We start from the raw sequence: 22,724 nt of genomic DNA, 5'->3' as shown, positions 1-22,724 counted from the left end.
CTACACAGCACATAGAAAAGAGGCGGGGGGGGGGGGCAGGTGGGTATTGGGTAGTGGAGAAGGCTTGGAAACAACCTATCCAGGACCCATCCAGCTACAGAATGGATCTGGCGAGGCTGCCACTGCTACCAGCATGCATAATAGCACTGCGTCAATGACACCCCTGACACAGAACAGTGGGGGTGCAACCTAAGTGCCCTGGGAAGTGCTCCTGCAGCATGGTGATGAGTGTTCTGCACGGCCCTGGCTTCTCTGAAGGAATGGCTCCTCATTTAAAAACTAGGGCTGGCCCATCTGGCTGGGGGACTCCAGGTCACACCAGTGCGATCTGTGGGGGTGGGAGTGGGGGCTGGAGGACAAGCATTTGGCATCTCAGCTTCTTCAACAGGCTGAGAGCCAGGCAGCAAACACCCACTGACTTGCGTCTACTACACACAGACTCTCTCCCCTCTTCACCGTCTCCAAGCACCCCAAGCCCCCAAATCGATTGCTTAATCTGAAGTTCTAAACCCTGCTCAACTCAAAGCGGGGGCCTGCTCTCTTAAATTACTTCACCCACAAGGAAAAGAAGTTGTCATTTGTAGGGCAAGACCCTTCTTCTCCTTGCCCAGCCTGAACTGGGACACAGGGACCTTCCCAGGCGAACCAAGAGAAAAGGTTTGTTGTATGGTACTGCACAGGAAGCTCAGAAAAAATTTCATACAGGCACTGGGGTGGTTTTCAAACAATTTATGGACCTTGGGCTTTAATGTGTTTTCTAATCCCTGTGGAGACCAGATTGCAAAAAATATGTTCCTCCAAGCCTTGTTAGCATCTGGCTTGGTCATGACCCTCTGTTGCTAGGGTTTTCTGGTCATTTTCATTTCAGAAATTGACTGTTCACCAGAAAGTAGTTGGTGATCACACACTCTGAGGGCAGAAATCTGCAGAGGAGTTTCTGGCTTGGAAAATCCGGAGAAGTGACTCCTTGAGCAGCCTGGTGGCCTTGGGTCCCAGCAAGCCCATCCTAGGGTGCCTTCTGCCAAAGCACAAAATTAAGAGGCTTCTGGAAGTCACCTGGGGCCCCTTCTCTTCCCAGGAGAAGCCCCCTTCCTTGAAGACTGAAGCCTCCAATAAATCTGAATCCCTGTCTCTAAGACCAAATGGTAGACAGCCTCTTCCTGGTACCCACCAAGGGGGTGAGCTCACTGCCCGCAGGGACCCCCAGGCCAGCAAGGAGTAGCTCCCTGCTTGGAAAAGCTCCATATGACCAATATTATAGCAGAAACCCAGCCAAGGCAAGCTCAGTCCCCAGGGCGCGGAGCCTGGGAGAAAATCCATTCCCTCTGCAAACATCTGGTGGACGCACCACGCTGAGGTCAGGATGCTGAACTGTCTTCTGCTGGGAAGGTCCCTCTCCCTCACCACCCCATCCACTTTCTCAGGGTTTAGGCCTCAGCCTCTCCTCCCTCACCTGCCTGTTAATAGCCACAGAGGGAGCAGTTGTCCTCCCCCCATCCCCTACCCCCAGGGAACTGAGCCGATCCGTAGGGCCTGTCTGTCTTTTAATTTTGAAAAGAGAAAAAAAGGAGGGGTTGCAAGGGATAAACTCTGACGTCATGGGCCGGCATCAGACATGGGGGTTGGAGGCCATCTGGAGCAGGTGCTGGCAGGGCCCCTGGGAAAGGAGAGAGAGGGCATCTGGCTCACCGGGTGGGGGGTGTCCTGCGGTGAGAGAAAGACCTCAGGCATGATGAAGTTAAGCTTTTCTGGAATTTCTGGCCTGGGAAGGATGGATAATGCTTCCTTGGCCTCTGGCTCCTCTCCTAAAGCCAGGCCCTATAGGTGCGGGACTCCTGGAAGAGGTCCAAGCTCAAGGAGACCTGGCCAGGCGGTGTCCTTGCACCCTCTGTGGGTCCCCATCACCAACAGATCTGGGAGTCTCAGAGGTGCAGGGCCCTCCCACCTGGGGGATGTGTCTGGTGCACTGACATTGAGAACCCTCTTCCACCCTGGCTGCTTCCTCCTGCCTTGGTCTAGGACTCCGAAACTTCTTGACGGGGCCTCCAGACTCATTTGCCCCCATCCAGGAGGCAAGGAAAGCTTTTCCCCCTGATTTAGGTGGTGAAACTGAAGGCCCCATGCAGTGATGGGATTGGAGAGGATCCCACTGCAATTTCCCTGCCCGGCCTCCTTGAGATCTGCTCACCGCCTGTTCAGTGTCCTCTCTGGGAAGTTATGCAACTGGAAGGGGGCCCCCTCGGGATGAAATAATTGCAGAGAAAAACAGATGGGCCTCGGAACAATCTTTCCCTCCTCTGTGTGCCTGAGAATCCTCTGCAGGACCAGGAGGGGGCGCTGTTACACTGGGCGCTTGTTCCCCATTCTGGGGAGGGGGCTGGACAATCCTCTCTTAACCACACATTCCCCAGCCTCCTAAAAAGTTATGCACACCTTTCTTACCTCATCAAGGCCCCTTCTCATCCCTAAGCGTGGGTGCTCAGTCGCGACCGACTCTTTGAGACCGTATGGACTGTAGCCCACTAGGCTCCTCTGTCCATGGGGATTCTCCAAGAATACTGGAATGGATTGCCATGCCCTTCTCCAGGGGATCTTCCCAACCCAGGAACTGAACCCCAGGGTCTCCTGCATCTTCTGCATCACAGGCAGATTCTTTACCACTGAGCCACCCATTTCTACAGGGTCCTCGTAAAGGTCTGAACATCCACTGTCCCCTGGAAGGGCCGATCCATGGTAGGCACAAGGATCTAACCTTGCCCTTGTGGAGGAAGGAGAAAAAAGTAAGAGGAGCCAATAAGAATGGAGTCTTTTCTCTCCATGTCCCCACCCTTCAGAGGTTCAGGAGGAAGAAGAGGTCCCAGGTATGCCACTTTTAGATGCCTGGAGCTTGACACAATTCAGCCTGGCTCTGACTTTTCCTACTCCCTCCCTATGTCCCCTCCAAAACTGATCACTCTCATTCGGGCCCATCAGTCAAGCCCCACCCCCTAAGCTTGCTTGCCTTCCTCATCCTCAGGAGCACAACACCCCCAACCCTTCAAAGACAAGCCCCTCCCCCTCTTTATCCCATCTCCTTGTCTCTAGAACCTACCTGCCTCTCTCCTAAGTCTGCCCTCCTCTGGGCACTCCTACTCGAAGACCTTCCCCACTTTCTTTCCCTAGGTCTGAGTACTCGTGTTTTTCTTTTACTGCCCCCCTCTAAGCCTGGGTGCATGCCCCCTCCATTAACCCAAAGGGAGTCACTCTGTTTTCCATCTATGTCTCCCTCCTCTCCTTTCTCTCCTCCTGCCTGCCAGGTGTCCTTTCCTGGCTCAGCACACAGTTTTCCTTCTCCAGGAAGCTTGCCCTCCTAGCCCAAGCTGGGGAAACTGCCTGTCTCCCTGCCATTGTCCTTTTCAGCCCACAAAGCTAGTGTCTGTTGCCTGGGGATTGGGGGGAGGGGGGGACCTGCCAGGATGGAACCCTACAGGTTGCATGGATGTTCGGTGAATACTTGGGGGAATCAGTGGATGGAGAAGTGACAGATGACAAGATTCCCTACAGAACGGCCAGGCTCCTGAGGCCCAGTGACCTTTTCTCTCTCCTTCACCATCAAGAGGAGTTATCACACTGGGCATTCAATAAAGGGCCACAAACAGCTCACGTTCAGCTGCTCAGTGGTTCCAAATTTCCCAGGCCTGGCCTCTGGGGCCAGAGCAAGAAGGAGCAGACCTTATGGAGGAAAAAGCAGGAAGAAGGAATCTGAGTCCTAGGTCTAGCCCAGGAGGCAGAGAGCCTTCTATGCAGCTTTCTGAGCAAGGAAACAGGGAGGAGGGGTGGGGAGCTTCCATCACCAAGGCAGTCATGTGCTGACTACCTCCTTCCCTGAAGGTCCCTCCAGCACCATCCTCCCACTTCTATCCATTCCACCTCTCAGGCCCCAGGGAAGCAGGAACTGCACCCTGATCTGCCCCAGGGAAGCCTCATGCCACAATTAACTCTTCCAGGATCTGACCTGCCCCTGACCACAGACCAGTGTTCAGAAGTGAGGGCTCACCAGAAAACTCTTCCACAGACGGGGGTAGGTAGAGCCCAAGGTGTTGATTCTGTCCACCCTGGGATGGAGGTGGGGCAGGGTTGATTTACTGCATGTAATCTCAAAGCTCAAAGAGAGAGGAGACCTACCTAGATGGTTACCCAGCTCTCACCAAGTACAAACAAGGAACACAGAAGACAGGAAGAACCAGCCTACGGATATTCAGACAGAAGGAGGTGCCCGTGAAGCTCCCAACCTGTCCTTAATAAGGGGTTTCAGAGGATGTAGCTGCTGCTTCCTGGAAACCAACCCAGTGCCTGGCCCAATCTGCCTGGCTCCTTAAACCTGTATAAACAAAGCAAATCTCAAAGAAGTTCCAGGTTGGTAACATTCCTGTTTGTCCAATAGACAAAAAGGAGAGGGAACTTCCATCCTCCACCCGGAGATCCCTCCCTCTTCCTCTTCAGTATCTCTTCTTTTCTCTTCAAATGAAAAGAGTGGTGCCACTCTACCGGTGTAACTATGGACAGGCAATCAGGGTGGCTGCCTGGAGGTGGTGAGCCAACTCATCAAAACACAAAGGACGCACTGCTGATGGTCATCTTGGAGTTCAGGAGATCTGCTACCCCAAACTCAGGCCTCACACGTAGGTCATTTCCTAATCAAAGGGACCTGCACTTTCCAGCGCAGAATGCCAGGGTGGGGAAGAGAAAGCAGATGGTTTTGCATCAGCCTCTGCTATGGGATCCACCTGGAGACACCTGGTTCTCCCGGTCCCTCTTGACTCCAGTAGCCTTCAGGCCTGGGGAGCCGCTTCCTTTCCCCGAAAAAGGTTATCCGGGTGCCTGCAACCCTCCGGTCGTCTTGGCCGCTGAGGTCGGCCAGTGCGCCCTCCCCTGGTCTCTGCTCTCCAGCTGAGTCCCGTTCGGAGGCAGCCACGGAGTCATAGATTCCCACACCTCACTCAGTTCCTAGGATCCCCTTCTCCGCCGCCCATCCCGAATGACTTCTCAGCCTGCGGAGACGCCCTTTCCAGGAGAAAGAGTCGTGGGCGGCAGGGATACTTGGGCGTGTAACGACAACGACGGGGACTACTCAGCGGCAGAAAACGCGAACGCGACCACCTGTTACGGCTCACAGAAGCCAGAGCCGGCTGGGGGCCGGGTGAAGCTCGCTCCCCAGACTGTGCAGGTGCACAGGACACTGGAGCGACAGCCCCACGCTGCGGATCCTCGCGTGGGTGCAGATTGGGTCAGGCGCGCCCCCGCCGGTGCAGACGGGAGCCATCTGGCGGGTCAGACCCGGGGACGTTCTGTGCAGCCGACTCGGGCTGAGGACGCACTTAGAGTCACCGCGTCGGGCACACGGGGCTTCGGTACACACGCTGGAACACTCGCATCTCAAACACACCCGCAGTTTTCTGTTTTGCTCTCACCCGCAGGCAAAAAGCTTGCATTCTCTGGTGTAGGACTTGCGCTCCCCCCTGCGGCCCCGGGCAAATCCCTCTCTTCTTGCGCCTCCCTCCCCGACATCCCACTCCACCATCCGCCTCCCCAGTCGCAAGACATCGGTGTCTCTCGCCCGTCAGGTGCCCCGGGGAAGAGATTGGCAACAAGGCAGCTCTGAGTGGATTTCGGACTTTGCCAACTTTCTGTCTGTGTGCTTTTGGTCAAGTGATTTAATTCCTCTGAGCCCATCTTTGCACCTGCAAAGAGGGAAACTGATCCTTTCCAGGACGAGCGTGTGGGTTGAGGGCCAAGCTTGTGCGCAGGGCACCGGGTGCACGGACGCTTGGCATGCTAGGGCGCGCTCCCTGCAATCCGTGGTCCCTTCTGCGCGCCGCTTTGCTGCTTGGAGCGCAGTCCGGAGAGCCCGCCGAGCCGCGGGATCCCTCCAGGGTGGGGTGAGGGTGAGGGCCGAGGGGGAGCCCCCGCGGCCCCCTCCCGGCCCTCGGCGCGCGTGCCATTGGCCCGGACGGCCCTGTGGGCGGGAGGATGACATCAGCGGCAGGTTGGATTATAAAGGCGCGAGCTGAGCCGCGGACTCAGAGCGCACCCAGCCGGCGCCGCGCAGCACTGGGACCCGCGCCCGCACCGCAGCCCGGCCAGCCTGCTCCGAGCTCGCCTGCCTGTCGGCCCGCCGGCCCCGCGCACCCTCGCTGCCGCCCGTCTGCGCCCAGGCACCTCACGGGCACCATGCACCTCTCCCAGCTGCTGGCCTGCGCCCTGCTGCTCGCGCTACTCTCGCTCCGGCCCTCCGAAGCCAAGCCCGGGGCGCCGCCGAAGGTAGGTACTGTCGCGGGGACGTCGGAACCTGTGACGGGCAATAGGAAGGCTGGGGTGTCTAGGAGGGTGTGGCGCACCGGGGTCGGAGGTGAGAGCAGTGGGGGCGGGAAAGACGGCTCTCTCCCCTGAGATGCGCGCGGGGGACAGCTGGGGGGCCCTCGAAGCCCGGATTCGGGAGAGCGTCCATAAATGCTCAGCCCCGACCCCAGAGTGGTCAGCCCCGCAAGGGGCAAAGGAGAGGAGAGCAAAGGGCTCCCCAAGGGAGCGGACCACGACGGCCCCGAGGCAGGTGGACGCAGGGCCGAGCTGCCCGGCACCTGTGACGGGCGTTCTCAGGACTCCGCGCAGGACCGTCGGCGGCCCCGCAGAGCCCCCGCGCTGCCGCAGCGCGTCCCTTCACCTGCCCGTCCTTTCCCTTGGAAGGTCCCGCGAACTACGCCCGGCGAGGAGGTGACCGAGCCCCAGGCTGCGGGCGGCGGTCAGAAGAAGGGCGACAAGACTCCCGGGGGCGGCGGCGCCAATCTCAAGGACGACCGGTCGCGACTGCTCCGGGACCTGCGCGTGGACACCAAGTCCCGGGCAGCATGGGCCCGCCTCCTGCACGAGCAGCCCAACGCGCGCAAATACAAAGGAGGCAACAAGAAGGGTTTGTCCAAGGGCTGCTTCGGCCTCAAGCTGGACAGAATCGGCTCCATGAGCGGCCTGGGATGTTAGTGCGGCGACCTCTGGCGGCGGTGAGTACCACCATCCCTGGGCTCCGGGCGCTCTTGCACACCCAGCACCCCCGCGAAGCCCCCAGAACCAAGCCTGCACCCCCTCCCGCAGGCCGGCTCCTCTCCGATCCCGTGGCCCTGGGACCTTTCCTCCTCGCGACCAGCCTATCCAGACATAGGACTGAGTGTGTGCGCTTGACTTTTGTCCCAGGGACATTTATCATCCCATTTTACAGATGGAGAAAGTGAGGGAAAAGTAGTCGGGGAACTTTGGCAAGGTCAGAAATGGCTCAGCATGGATGAACCCATCTGACTTCCTCTGGAGAATCAGAGACAGCTTGGTGGGGTCCCACCCATCCCAGGACCACAAAGCAACCAGCAGCATCCGCCCCAGTTCTCCAACTGGTGGGTGGGGGAGGGGCGAGGTTGAAGGGTGATCCTGGGTTTGTGGGAGCAAAGGAGGAAGGGCATACGTACAAGTCAAGGGTAAGTTCATTTGCCAGCCACTGCATCATGGTACTGGGTAGTAAACAGCCCAGGGGTCAGGACAGCTCCCTGGGTCTGTTGTCCCTGTGATGGGACAGACTTGGGGTGACACCTGCCCCCTCTCAATAGACAGAATAGCCACTTGTTAGCATCACCAGGGAGCATTTCAGCCCCAGAGCATTCTGATTCTTGTCTGGTCTCTAAACCATGGCTGTGGGCAAGCTGGCCTGTCCAGGGTCCTGACGCTGATGCAATCCATGTGACTTCAGGATCCAACCTCAGTGTTGGTGGCGCTATTTCAGGGCAAGGAAACAGACAAGGAAACAGACACTAAAATAAATCTTTTTTTGCCCCAACCTCAAACTCAAACATATCCCAAACTGAGCTCCTCCCCACCCCCTACCCGCCACCCCTACCACGCCTAGGCTCCACACCTGGGTTTCTGGCACGGCCTTCCTCCCCTCCACCAGGCTGGAAACCCCCGTGCTACCATCTGCCCCTGCCGAGCGCTGCATCCTGGCAAGGTACTGGGCCAAGGTCCTTCCCTCCTTTCCCCATCCTCTCCATCCTCGCCGCCCATCAGTGTCCGTGGACAAACAACATCCAACCTCTGGAACTGACATTCAGCTGCTTTAGAATCTGACCCCTCCTGGTGTCCAGCCTTGCCTACGGCCAGCTGCTGTCGTTCCCTGTCCCACAGCCTTTCTGTCCCACTCCAGACCAAGCTGTTCTCTCATCCCAGAAGCCATATCAGAGTCCATGCTGCCTTCCCCCCAGAGAACAAGAGCGCCCCTCTCTGAAGCTCTCCAGCACAACGCCTGAGGCTTCTGTACAGAAAACCTCACCTGAGCTACAGTTGTCTGTGAACCTCCCCAAATGAACTCATGAGCACGTTAAGGCCAGATGCCAGCCAAAGATGATCTGGGGTCTGTAAGATGCCCAAAGGGGCTCTGAAAAATGTCTGTCAATGACCCACAAAACCTGCTTCACCCAGCTTAGGGGCACTCCTCACCCACCTGGCTTAGCATTTAGCTAGTGTCTTTCCTCTCTGCAGCCAGACGTGGCTGGGCTGTATGCTCCTCCTGCAGTGGCTTCATTTGTCTGAGATCTTAATTTGCTGTGATTCTAACACGTGTGCCCCAGTCTTTAGAAGCTACTATTGTGATGGGTTCATTCTATTCTCTCCTATCTCAGCAACAAAAAGATGGAGCCACAGGCCTTAGACTTTCAATTTGTGATTTAAGCACCAAGTTCCAACTTGAGAATCCAAACAAATGGTATTATGAGTTAGCAGGGGATGGGATAAGGTCCTAGCATCAGGTCAAGCGCCTGCCATGCACATCCCCATAGGTTCCTTGTTCTCGGATGTGGCTGTCTGTGGGTACCAGGTGGGGGTGGGGAGAAGTACCATGAAGGAGGAATCGAGGTTGCTAAGACTTCTTGACCCCTTTGACCGAGGAAGTTTGTCAGCTTCCTGGAAGTTCTCTTTTAGCTGAACGCTAACCTCCAACATCCACAACCGCCTCAGCCCCACCCTCACCCCTATCGCCGTGAGAAGGCAGAGCATCCTTCCTGTTGCCAGCAGCCTCCTAGTGGAGATGCCCGGGCTATCTCGCTGTCTGGGCCAAAAAGAGAAAGACAGGTTAGGGTTCCCCATTGATGAAAGCTCTTCCGAAGCAGTGGCCATGTCTCCAATCAGGAGTTGACTTTGGCTCTAACCAGCCACCATAATGACTGTCGCTGATGATTATAGCCTTGATTATAAAATGCTAATGACAGAGACGAGGTGTGGAGGGTGCCTGAATGAACACCTCACAGACATCTGTCATCTGTTTAAACACATGGGATGGCCAGAAAAGGGGGCTGAGGGAGAGTTCACCAAGGCCTTGAGGCCCAGGGTACCTCTACCCGTGCTGTCCACCACCCTGCCTCCGAGGTGGCCTTCCTCCAGTCCTGGGGCACCCTCACACCCGTTCACCCTCACACTCACTAGCAGAGACGGGGTGCAGCCCTCATCAAATGCCCCTGCTAACCCAGCACAACCACTCATCTCCCCAGGGCAGGTGTAAGACGCCATTTCCCCTGCTTCTGAAAGGGACCCTTTCTAAGGAGAAGCCAGCTGGGGAAGGAAGTGCTATTTACTGGGCTGCTGTGACCCAGACATTCTGCCAGTGCCCTGTGTCGCAGCCCTGGGAGGTGGCTATTATCCCATTTTATGGATGAGGAAAGTGAGCCTAAAATGCTCTCCAGAGGCGTCCCGGAAGTACTTGTCCGAGTCAGGATTTGGGCCCAGAATTCCCCACTCTTCAGATGCTTCTCTCCCCCTTCCCTCCATTGTCCCCCAGACCTATTAAGCCAAGGCAAGCACCTGACCGAGGGTTTGTATTGTAGCTAAAATTGGAGAGGGGAGGGCGGTGGCATTTTCCCTTCCCCTTCCCTCACTGTGTCCCACTGAGCGCCCAGGGCAAGGCCTGCGCTTAGACAGAGGGGGCGGGGGGCTGGCTGACTCTCTGGTTCCACCTGTGCTTGGACAGGAGGTGCCAAGGACACAGCAGGTGACGGCTGAGGGTCTGGGGAGGACCTGAGTGGAAGGGCCTTATCCCTCTGCAGCAAGGCCTCCATCAGGGCCTGTAGGGCAGAAGTGGAGGGACTACGCCTCCTGCTACAGCCAGAGTGGGAGGAAGGTTCTAGATGTGCCCTGCAGGTTGGGCTTTCTCAGCTGAGCTCCCCTGGCCCTCTGTGTTTCAGGATTGGGGACTTGCTGCGTTTTGCTGAGGTCACCCTTGGTCATCAGCCTCCTCGCATCTGGAAGCACCTCCAGCGCAATGTGGCTTTTACATTTCTTTTTTTTTTTTCCTGATACTGAGAATACACAACACCAGCTGTTTTATGATTATTTAGGGAGGGGGGTATGACTTTATCATTTGTTTTTTTTTTTAATGAAAAATAAAAGGTTATATAGTATATATATATATATTATACACATGAAACACACACACCTACACCAACATGATGACAAGGGACAGTTTTTAAGAGACTGACAAAACCAGCTATAAAACATTGCTGTTTGTAAATTCATGTCATGCATAAATGTATTTATGTTGTAAAGCTATTTATATTGTTTATAAAGAGATATTTATAAAAATTTTATTTATGTAACTAAATGAAAGAAGTCAATCATTGTAATGTTTTTGTCTTAACTAGTTGAAAAATGTAAAAAAAAAAAAAACCTCATTCCATGAACATCTCGAAAGTTGTCTTTATTTACTCATGGCACTTCTTTTTTAGTAATTAGTCTGAGGAGAAAGGAAGAGGTGGAGACAAGGATTTTGCCTCTGAATGGATCTAGCAGCCATGTTCCCAATTCTGGATTGATTTGTATCCAAATCCTCCAGGAATCTTGTTAAAAATACAGATTCCTTCCCCCACCCACCCCTGATCCACTGAATCCGTGTCTACCAGGATAGGATTGGCCATGTGGCTTTTGTCGCAAGTGATTCTGATCAGCTCGGGCATGTCAGGAAGCTCTGCTCAGGACACTGGACAACTGAGAAGTCAGATGTGGTGAATTAAATTAAAATTAAATTTAGCTAACAGAGAGCCCTCTAATTCTACTCCATCTTCTCTCTGTTACTAGAGGAAACAAATAACTGAAAATTTCCTTTCTGCTTTGGGGAGATTTAGAAGGTTCCTGTGTATCTTTCCGAGTGGGTCCGGTTACCTTATGAATCTCAGCTCAGGAATTGTGGGGTGGGTGGTTTTCTCCAGGCTCAGTGGGGTGAGGCCAAGGGTCTCAGAAAGAAAGAACATATTCTCTGGTTGATTTCCTATTTGCATCGTGTGATGTGCTTTTTGAGGGGGATGTGGGTTTTCATTTCACCTGAAGCTGTTCACAATTTTGGCTCATACGCCCCTTGGAGCCTTGCATGAGAAATTATGAATATTTAGAATCTCTTCTCCTGAAGCCATCAGGAAATTTAAATTATTTCAAGCTAATCTCACTCTATCCTTGGTACGAGCCTCTCCTGGGCAGCTTCCGCATCTGTCTCCTCTCCCTAGTTTGGTGAAAACAAGGACAAATAGAGCCTCTTGGGCTGGTTCCACCAGGCGGGCATGACTCTTCTCAGGGGGATCCAGAGTGGTTGTGGCCCCAAGATCATGGGGTCAGTGGGCCTGTCCAAGGGTCTCCAGAAGAAAATTGGCTGGGGATGGGGGGTAGCGAAGTGGACAGGGGAGCCAGGATCTCTGTCCATGGAATTCTCCAGGCAAGAAGATTGGAGTGGGTTGCCAGTCCATTCTCCAGGAGATCTTCCCAACCCAGGGATCAAACCCAGGTATCCCGCATTGCAGGCAGACTCTTTACTGTCTGAGCCACCCGAGAAGCCCCATGCTGCTGCTGCTGAGGGTAGGAAAGTGGCCTGTGGCACCTGGCTTTTCCGCTGGCATCCTAGCCCCCGACCTCTCTTCCCTGAGCAGTGGGTTCTCGGGTGGGCGGACGGCCAACACAGTGACCTCACCTAGGTAAGGAAACAGCTTTGATGTCATGTTCCAGCTGGGGAGGCAAGGGACTTTCTTCCCACCCCTTGACTTCCGCCACTGTCCGGGGGCCCTTCTTTAAGCCAAGTTCACTAGGGGCTGGCTCTCTTCCTCGGTCTCACCCCACTTCCGTGGCTCAGAACTCGGGTGCCAGGTCAATGAGGGTGAGGGGCTGCCGTACCCAGGGCTCGCCAGTGCCTCAGCTTGCTGTGCTGTCTGCAGACCCCTTGCCAGAGGATCTAAGGGGTGCTGCCAGAGTAGGAGGAGCAGGAAGGCGGCGGGTCCACTGTGGGCTTCACTGGTAGGGAGGCAGGCATATCTTCCAAAGCCCAGACACAAGGAATGGAGAATTCTGGGATTCGAGGAGCCGCCACTGGAAGTAAAAGGTTTTCTCCGTGTACGGTATCTGGACACCCAGGATCCTGGGGCCCAAGCACCACAGACTCTGCTCCTAAGTAGCTCTCATCCCTGAATCAGCTGCAAACAACACACATGATGGGCTTCTCCTGGTGGCTCAGACAGTAAGGAATCTGCCTGTAACGCAGAAGACCTAGGTTCTATTCCTGGGTCGGGAAGATCCCCTGGAGGAGGGAATGGCAACCCACTCCAGTATTCTTGCCTGGAAAATTCCATGGACAGATGAGCCTGGCTGGCTACAGTCCATGGGGTCGCAAAGAGTCAGACATCATTGAGCAACTAACACATACACACACAACACGCATGACTCTCTGTTGCCAATCCAGCCTTCTGCCAGTGGAGGCCAGCCCCTCACCTGTTGTTTGAGAATGCTGCCAGAAGGCAAGTCCTCCTTTGACATCTAAACCTGAAGTCCTCCGACTGCTTCCTTGTCAGCCCAGCCATGAGTTTCTGCTGGAAAGCTGGGACAGATCAACAGATAGTCCATCAGCCCCAGGAAAACTTTTGAAACCTCCAGAGATTTCCCGAGTGATATTGTCTAAGGCTTCCGGTCCTCCGGGCCAACTTTCGGCCTCGTCCCTCTCCACGGAGGATCTCACCATCAGAGCTGCCCAGGGCACCTGCAGCTTCTCTCTCACCAGGATGGCCACCAGCTTGTCCTCCAGGGATGGGTTCCATGGAGTCCCAGTCTTCCAGGATGGGGCCGGTTGAGCAAAAGCTAAAAGAATTTCAGGCCCTGGAAGGCCTCAGGCCTCAGGATGTCCTAGAGGAAAACATTCCTTTCCCTGAAGCTCTCAGTTGTTGGGGAGTCAGGGCGAGGAATGGGGAGTCTGCCAGGTTGAGACTCCCTGCTGCTGTGGCTGGTAACACGTAGGAGCTCAGCTTGGCAGGGCGGGGCCCAGGAACCCACCCTGGGCTTCTGAACACACCTGGAAGAGAGGCCCCATCTCTCAAGCCTGTGTTTTCCCAGGAGGTACCACCCTACCCCTACCATGGAGGTGATGGGGGGTTGGGGAGGCAGAGCCTCCAGGTCCTCAGCCAGGCAGGTTCCAGGAGCCTCCCTGCCTCTGCCTGAAACACAGGAGGTCCTCCCCTGATGCCAAACAGGTGGTCCAAAATTGGGCTGCACACAAGCAGGCTGGTCTGGGGGCGATCGGGTTGGGCGGGACGATATCAGGACCCAGTCAGAGCCCTGCTCTTCCATAGGAAAAGCTCTTAGTCCAGGCGAGTGGCAAGGGACAGACTAAGGAAGCCCACCCCCAGTCAGGGATGATGTAAGAAGAGTGAGAGCAAAAGTCCGGGTCCCCTCTGAAAAGAAATTCGACTCAGATGGTTCACAAGAGGAAGCTTAACCTAAGTGATAGAGGCGTGGGCAGGTATGATGGAGGAGCCAGTGGGAAGCCAGGTTCTCCCTGGGGGCAAAGGGAGGGACTGTTCTGGAGTCGGAGCTATGCAAGGGCAGGGCAGAATGAGGCAGAAATACCCCAGCTTCTCTCCCAGCCCCATCCCAGTCTCTCACTGGTGCCTTCAGTTAGCTAAACCTACTAGAAGCCAGCCAGCAAGGGAGCCCGGGTCCTGCAGCCTGCAGGGTGGGTAGGGTAGGAGGCAGACAGAATTACAAAGCATGAGAGGGATGTCACTTGAAGCAGGGGTGCTACACCTCCTTCCTGCCAGAATGAGGCCTGCAGGAGGTGTGGGGGTGATGTCACCTCCCCGGAGACAGCTGGAGATCAAGCTATTTTGATTGTAGGAGACAGAGGATTGACTGGGTCCAAAGTGGGACTTTTCTGGTGGTCCAGTGGCTTAGATTTCGCATTCCCAATGCAGGGGGCCCGGGTTCAATCCCTAGTCAGGGAACTAGATCCTGCTTGCCACAACTAAAGATCCTGCATGCCACAATGAAGATCAAGGATCCCACGGGCCACAGTTAAGACCTGGCACAGCCAAGCAAACAAATAAAAATAATTTTTTTATGAAAATGTTAAATTATTTGTATTGTATATCAAGAGACACTATTCACAGAGTAAAAAGGCAGCCCACAGATTCAGAGAAAATATTTGCAAATTATATATCTGATAAGGGATAATTATCCAGAATACATAGATAACTCCTAAAACTCAACAACTAAAAACAAACAACTTGATTTAAAAATGGGCAAAGGACTTTAACAGCTATTTCTCTGAAGAAGCTATAAAAAGGTCAATAAGCACCTGAAAAGGTGATCAACTTCATTAATCATTCAGGAAATGCAAATAAAAACTGCAATGAGATGCCACCCCACGCTCATTAAGATGGCTACAATCTAAAACAACAATGACAACATTTTGGTGGTAAAGTAGAGAAATTACAGCCCTATGTAGTGTTGCTGGGAGGGCAAAATGGTAAAGTTACTGTGGAAACCACTATGGCTGCTGCTGCTGCTGCTAAGTCACTTCAGTCGTGTCCGTCTCTGTGCGACCCCATAGACGGCAACCCACCAGGCTCCGCCCTCCCTGGGATTCTCCAAGCAAGAACACTGGAGTGGGTTGCCATTTCCTTCTCCAATGCATGAAAGTGAAAAGTGAAAGTGAAGTCACTCAGTCGTGTCCGACTCTTCGCGACCCCATGGACTGTAGCCTACCAGGCTCCTCCGTCCATGGGATTTTCCAGGCAAGAGGACTGGAGTGGGTTGCTATTGCCTTCTCCAAAAATATTTTAAAAAACAACAAAACAAAGTGTGGGTGCTGTGAGACTGGCAGCTTCCGTTCTAGGAGTGGTCCCACATTCATATCTTTGCTGAGCTTGTCTGGAGGTTCACTGGGGCTCCCACCACACCATCTACACCCTTCATGTCCCTCTTGCCCCACTAAAGACTGATAATGATGTTAGAAAAATTCACTGTGATTTTTTTATATTCATGCTCATTTTTTCTTTTTATTATCATTATTATTTATAATTGATTTACAAGATGTTACAACATGCAAGTGAAAGTATTAGCTGCTCAGTCATGTCTGACTCTTTGCCATGGACTGCAGCCCACCAGACTCCTCTGCCCATGGAATTCTCCAGGCAAGAATACTGGAGTGGGTAGCCATGCCCTTCTCCAGGGGATCTTCCCAATTCAGGGATCAAACCTGGGTCTCCTACATTGCAGGCAGGTTCTTTACTGTCTGAGCCATCACAGAAGCCCTGTACAACATAGTGTTTCAGTATTTTTATATATTACAAAATGATCACCACAGTAAGTCTAGTTACCATCTGTCACCATACAAAATGATTACAGTATCATTGACCATATTCCCCATGCTGTACATCATATTCCTGTGAATTATTTATTCCATAACTGGAAGTTTGTACCTCTTTATCGCCCTCTCCTGTTTCACTCAGCCCCCACATCCTTTACTCAGCCCCCACCACCAGGCTGTTTTCCGTATCTATGAGTCTGTTTCTGTTTTGTTATTTTTGTTTTATTTCTTTAGATTCCACATATCAGTGAAATGATATGGTGTTTATTTGTCCTTATATTTTAATAGTCATATAGGTGTTATTTATTCAGTACGTTAAGGTTCAATTTTAGTATAGGTATTAGATAGGAAACATGAGGTTTTGCTGTGGTAACAAACAACCACAAAATTGCATTGGGTTAAAATATTTATTTCCTGCTTGCACAGTCTATCGCGGGGCTGGGCAGCCCTCTAGGGCAGCTCCTTACCATTCAATGACTCAGTGTGGCACCTCCAAACCAAGGAATTTTTCTTCAGTTGATGGGACATGGAAGAGAGCCTGCTGGGAGTTCAAGGAACCAAAGGCCTCTACCCAGGATGCTCAAGACTTCCAGTCACATTTATCTGGCCCAAACAAGTCACGTGGCCCGTAACCTCCTTTCCAGAGCTGAGGAAGTGCAGTTCTTGCTTGTGCCCAGAACTGGAGGAGACCCGCCCGTCAGTGAACAGGAGCAAAGGCCCACATGCAGGCACCACTTAGATCCTTCCTTCCCTGTGAGCTGTCCACTTCCTAGCAGATTCCACTTTGTCTGATGTGAATGGTAACAGCCCTACTTAATTTTTATTTGTGCTTGATATCTTTGCCCAAGCTTTCATTCTTTCCCTTTCTGGTGTGTTTTTTTAATTTAGGTGTGTTTATAACGAACTAGATTAAAAATATGTAATTCGAGACGTTCTGTCTTTTAATAAGGAAACTAGATTGTTCACCATTATTGTCATTATTGCTTACACTTGGCCCATCTTTTTCATCTGAATTTGACTTTGCGTTTTTAATGTTCTTTAAAGTTTTTTGTTCCTTTTAATTTAATTTTTTTTTCTTCTGTAGACTCTGGTGCTTGCTTTTATCTTCTGCAATGATTTTGAAAGTAGATATCCTGTTTTTAATTCTGTTAGCAGTTCCATTTAGTTTTTCATGAAAATTATTAAACCCACATTTACATTATCAAAATCACAAACAATCACTCTGAGCTCCTTCACACGGGGGACAAGAATTCAGTCCATTTGCTCCTTCCCCTGCCTCCTCTGCCATCTCTCAGTTCAGTTCAGTTCATTTCAGTAGCTCAGTCGTGTCCGACTCTGCGACACCATGAATCACAGCACACCAGGTCTCTCTATCCATCACCAACTCCTGGAGTCTACCCAAACCCATGTCCATTGAGTCGGTGATGCCATCCAGCCATCTCATTGTCTGTCGTCCCCTTCTCCTCCTGCCCCCAATCCTTCCCAGCAACAGGGTCTTTTCCAATGGGCTGGAAGAAACACAAGCTGGAATCAAGATTGCCGGGAGAAATATCAATAACCTCAGATATGCAGATGACACCACCTTATGGCAGAAAGTGATGAAGAACTAAAGACCCTCTTGATGAAAGTGAAAGAGGAGAGTGAAAAAGTTGGCTTAAAGCTCAACATTCAGAAAACTAAGATCATGGCATCTGGTCCTGTCACTTCATGGGAAATAGATGGGGAAACAGTGGAAACAGAGTCAGACCTTATTTTGGGGGGCTCCAAAATCACTGCAGATGGTGATTGCAGCCATGAAATTAAAAGACACTTACTCCTTGGAAGGAAGGTTATGACCAACCTAGATAGCATATTAAAAAGCAGAGACATTACTTTGCCAACAAAGGTCTGTCTAGTCAAGGCTATGGTTTTTCCAGTAGTCATGTATGGATATGAGAGTTGGATGGTGAAGAAAGCTGAGAGCTGAAGAATTGATGCTTTTGAACTGTGGTGTTGGAGAAGACTCTTGAGAGTCCCTTGGACTGCAATAAGATCCAACCAGTCCATCCTAAAGGAGATCAGTCCTGGGTGTTCATTGGAAGGACTGGTGTTGAAGCTGAAACTCCAATACTTTGGCCACCTCATGCTGCCATCTCTGGGTCTCCATTAACATAATCTGAGGACAAGCTCCTTCACTGGATGTTACAGCTCTCTCCAAACAGCCTCTTTCCAAAACACTTTCAGCTTTCTTTTTGTTCCCCCAGGTCCATCAGAGATACTGATTTTTCCATCCAAACCTGCTTCTCCAGACAGGGCCCCATTGCACACATCTTAGTCTGGGCTAGCTTCTCAGTCCACTGCCTGTTCTCCATGGCAGCCCAGGCCTGTCCCACGAGCATGAGGTTTGAATTTCAGGTTCAGTGTATAGGGTCTGTGAGCATGTACATGTGTGTGTCAGAGGTTTGTTTTTCAGGTTCAGTGTATAGGGTGTGAGTGTGTGTGTGTGTGTGTGTGTGTGAGAGAGAGAGAGAGGTTTGAATTTCAGGTTCAGTCTATGGGGTGTGTGTGTGTGTTGGAGGTTTGAATTTCAGGTTCAGTGTATGGGGTGTGTGTGGTGTGTGTCGGAGGTTTGAATTTCAGGTTCAGTGTATGGGGTGTGATTGTGCATGTGTGTATGTGTGTGTGTGTGAGAGAGAGAGGTTTGAATTTCAGATTCAGTGTATGGGGGGTGAGCGTGTGTGTGTGTGCGTCTCAGGGCAGTACAAGTGCTGTGCATTACACTGGGCAGCACAGGTGTGCTTCCCCACTAGAGTCAGCCAAACCTTTGATTTCTCCAGTGGCCATTCAGACACGAGCTCTGCACTGCGTTCCCGAGAGGAATTCACAGCTGCAGCACATCCTCCTCTGGCCGAGGAGTAGCGGGTCCAGAGCTGGAGAATGGACATCTCCAGGGCTGGCCTGCTCTCCAAGGCATCTCTTCTATCGCTTTGTCTCATCTGCTGGGGCCTTAAGACTTCGGCTAGGAGCAGGACAGAAACAGGGTTCCAGGTGTCCTATTTGTTAGATCTGAGAGAGTCAGAGGCTGCCCTGGTGGCTCAGTGGTGAAGAATCCACCTGCCAATGCAGAAGACATGAGTTCAATCCCTGGGTTGGGAAGATCCCCTGGAGCAGAAAATGGCAACCCACTGCAGTATTCTTGCCTGGTAAAATCCCACGAGCAGACGGGCCTGGCGGGCTACAGTCCATGGGGTCGCAAAGAGGCAGACACGACCTAGAGACTAAACAAGAGGGTCAGAAACGATGCTCCACTCAGATGAACACCAGGGAGCGCGACAGCACTGGGAGGATCAAGGGCTCTCCTGGGACAAAGTCAGACAAGCCTGAAGGTGTTGGGGAGAAAGGCAGGGCATCAGGGTATTACATGAAGCACCCGTGGATGGGGACAGCTGGACCCCAGGCTTGAGTGTGCAGCCTGGGGGGATCCTGGGTGGGCTTTGAGACCCAAGAAGCACTGCGGGGCTCCCTCTCCTGGCTTAGGGCTCGGGTCATTTGGGGGGTCTCTGGACACCAGGGCTGGTGTGAATTGTGAATGTGAGCAGAGAGAAGAGAGGCAGGCAAGCTGCAGTGCTGCCAGGGCTCAGGCAGCTCCGAGAAGGACTGGGAGCCTTTGGACGGCCATCTGCAGAAAGGCTGCCGAATCCACTCGGCTCTACATCTTTTTCATCATTGAACACACCCCATCAGTAAAAGGTTGAGTATAATTATTTATTTGAACATTAAATGCAAGCATGTGCATGCTCAGTCACATCTGACTCTTTTGAGACCCTATGGACTGTAGCCCTCCAGGCTTCTCTGTGCATGGGATTGTCCCAGCAAGAATACTGGAGTGGGTTGCCATTTCCTCCCCCAGGGGATCTTTCTGACCCGAGGATCGAACCTGCATCTCCTGCATTGCAGGCAGATTCTTTACCACTGAGGGCTCAAGTAAATACAAGCACTTCTGTGTTAATAAAAGTGTGATAGTACTGTATACACACATACTTTCTTCACAGGCCGTGGGATGCACTCACACTCCTTTTGGAGCTCACTGGCCCAAAGAACCTTCAGCAACTTTGAGTCCAAGGCCTGTTGGGGGGAAGGTGTCCCTCTCTTGCGTGATCCATGACCCATGACAGGGGAGGAAGCAAGGCCCAAACTCAAAGAAACCTTTTAGATAATTTCTGAGACTAGACATGGGGTAACATCTGGTAGGATGTTTGCCAGTGATGACAGCTATTACCTCTAGATGAGGGATTTCAGGTGGCTCTTTTTATTTCTTGTACTTTTTGGTAGTACTTGTTTGCAATGAAGATATGTGTGTGTGTGTGTGTATGTATATACACACATATATATGTGTGTACATGTATATAGGGGCTTCCTGGTGGCTCAGTGGTAAAGAATCCACCTGCAATGCAGGAGATGCAGGTTCAATTCCTGGGTTAGGAAAACTCCCTAGGGGAGGAAATAACAACCCACTGCAGTATTCTTCCCGGGACAATCCCATGAACAGAGGAATCTGGTGGGCTACAGTCCATAGGGCCAAAAAGAGTCAGACACTACTGAAGCGACTGAGCACGCACACAGACACAAGTATATAGACACACACAGGTGTTCACGGTAGCGTTATTCATAATAACCAAAAAAAAGAATCTCAAATGAGTTTCTTCTGTTTGTTCTGATATACTACTAGTGTTTTAAAAGCTTGTGAAAAATTTAAAACTGAGAAATTAATCAAATTTAGCTCTAACACCAAGCTTAGCATCTTATCCACATATATGAATAATTACTATAATAAATACTATAATATATAATTATATTATTAATATTAAATAATTAATAGTCTAGCTTCATATTTTTCATATGTTAATTTATAGTAAGAAAGCCATTATTATATTTTAAGTTTGCCATTTAGTAAAAACTATTTTGATTAATAGATCTTGTAACCACTCTATGAGTAAAAGGAAATGTTTTGATCTATCTAATGTTTAATTATCGGAGTAATAAATAAGTTAATAATTAAAATTTTTTTAAAAGGTCCATCGCAACCCAAATGTCCATCAATTAGTGGCTGGATAAGTAAAATGTGGTCTAGCCACATGTGTGTACATGTGTACTAAGTTGCTTCAGTGGTGTCTGACTCTATGCGACCCTACGGACCATATTCCGCCAGGCTCCTCTGTCCATGGGATGCCCCAAGCAAGAATACTGGCGTTGCCATTTCCTACTCCAGGGAATCTTCCCAACCCAGGGATCAAACCTATGTCTCTTATGTCTCCTGCATTGGCAGGCAGGTTCTTTGCCACTAGGACCACTTGGGAAGCCCCTGGTCTATTCACACAGCAGAATATTATTTGGAAATAAAAAAAAAAAATGAGTCCTAGATAACCATTCGGTTACAAGCAAGTTTAAAAAACTATGCAAACTGGGACTTCTTTGGTGGCCTAGTGATTAAGACTCCACGCTTCTACTGCAGAGGACAAAGGTGCAATCCCTGGTTGAGGAACTAAGATCCCAAATGCCATAAATAAATTAAAAAAAAATTTTTTTTTAATACATAAAATTTAGCCAGTTCTGAAAATCTAGACTTCTCTTTTATGTTTGCATCCTATTCAAAACTCTACAAAGCCCTGTGACCTGGAAGAGCATCTGGGTACACGAGGGAGGTGTCTAGGGGCTTTGCAAACTACACAGAGAGACTGCTGAGGTCTGAACTGTTCTCAGAAAAGGGATGTCAGCAAACACATGAGGCAGAGAGCCAAACGCTCCTGCGAGGTGTCAGCAAGCTGGATCCACCGAATCACTGCTGGACCCTGCCCTTCTATTGGGAGCTCTCACAGGGCACTTCCAAGAAGGGCTTCCCTGCCCGGGACCCACTGGTCTGAGTTCTGAAGGTGTGCCGGGAGGCCCTCAGGTGCCTTGAAAGTGAAAGTCACTCTGCTGTGTCCAACTCTTTGTGACCCTGTGGACTATAGAGTCCATGGAATTCTCCAGGCCAGAATACTGGAGTTGGTGGCCGTTCCCTTCTCCAGGGGATCTTCCCAACCCAGGAATCGAACTGGGGTCTCCTGCGTTGCAGGCAGATTCTTTACCAACTGAGCTACCAGGTAAGCCCTGACATCAGGGAAGACCTATCAGGTGACTTAACAGCCACCAAACACTGTGTTTGAAGGAAGATGGAGAGAGGCAAATAACTGAGTCCATTCCAAAGGAAATCAGTCCTGAATATTCATTGGAAGGACTGATGCTGAAGCTGAAACTCCAAAACTTTGGCCACCTGATGGGAAGAACTGACTCATTTGAAAAGAGCCTGATGCTGGGAAAGATTGAAGGCGGGAGGAGAAGGGGACAACGGAGGATGAGATGGTTGGATGGCATCACCGACTCAATGGAGATGAGTTTGAGTAAACTCCAGGAGGTGGTGATGGACAGGGAGGCCTGGCGTTCTGCAGTCCATGGGGTCGCAAAGAGTCGGACACGACTTAGCAACTGAACTGAACTGAACTGTAAGTTTCACTTTTTAAAAAATCCACGGGGGCAGTGACTACATTTTTCAAAGTGTATTGAATTTAATTCATTGTACACTTCCAGTGGGTACACTCACCATATGTAAATTACACCTCAGTGCATCTGATTGGAAAATAACAAGGGGGGAAAAGAGGTAACCAGAGGGAGGAAGGGACACTGATGAGAGCCAGGCTCTCGCCCCAGGGTGCACTTCCCCAGCTATGGTTATAAAAAGTCGGGAACTGCAGAAAAACAAAAGGGAAGAGCTATCTCCTGCTTTTTATAGAATACAAACTTTTCTTAAGCGATCTTTTTTTTTTTTTAACATAGTGAAAACTTTTATATTTGAAATTAGCAAGCTGGACTCAGTTTAGGTGATCCCAATTTTGTTGGCAATATCCAAAGCATCATAGTCAGGAGCCAATCGAACATATGCCTTCTTCTCTCCATCAGGCCTGATCAGAGTACTGACCTTAACCACGTCAATGTCATCGAGTTTCTTCACAGCCTGTTTAATCTGGTGCTT

General features: G+C 51.3%; 1 protein-coding gene across 1 annotated transcript; it reads left to right on the top strand.

Annotated features, from left to right (window-relative positions):
* The first annotated feature begins 6,067 nt into the window (after positions 1 to 6,067).
* Positions 6,068 to 10,738, top strand: NPPC (natriuretic peptide C). The gene is made up of 3 exons (XM_081578195.1): positions 6,068 to 6,300; positions 6,724 to 7,034; positions 10,248 to 10,738. Exons 1-2 carry the CDS (start codon positions 6,211 to 6,213, stop codon positions 7,012 to 7,014), a joined length of 381 nt encoding a protein of 126 aa, XP_081434321.1. The 5' UTR covers positions 6,068 to 6,210; the 3' UTR covers positions 7,015 to 7,034; positions 10,248 to 10,738.
* The last annotated feature ends 11,986 nt before the right edge of the window (positions 10,739 to 22,724 follow it).

This window comes from Giraffa tippelskirchi, chromosome 3 (assembly GCF_054371585.1).
Source record: "Giraffa tippelskirchi isolate mGirTip1 chromosome 3, T2T-mGirTip1v1.2.pri, whole genome shotgun sequence".
NCBI lineage: Eukaryota > Metazoa > Chordata > Mammalia > Artiodactyla > Giraffidae > Giraffa > Giraffa tippelskirchi.
The sequence above is the reverse complement of the archived record's forward strand: the minus strand, read 5'-3'. Positions and strand labels throughout refer to the sequence as shown.

Excerpts from the sequence above, each read along its gene's own strand:
- NPPC (XM_081578195.1), top strand. The coding sequence starts at position 6,211 with ATGCACCTCTCCCAGCTGCTGGCCTGCGCCCTGCTGCTCGCGCTACTC. Across the intron at positions 6,301-6,723 it reads AGCCCGGGGCGCCGCCGAAG|GTCCCGCGAACTACGCCCGG; the intron begins GTAGGTACTGTC and ends TTCCCTTGGAAG.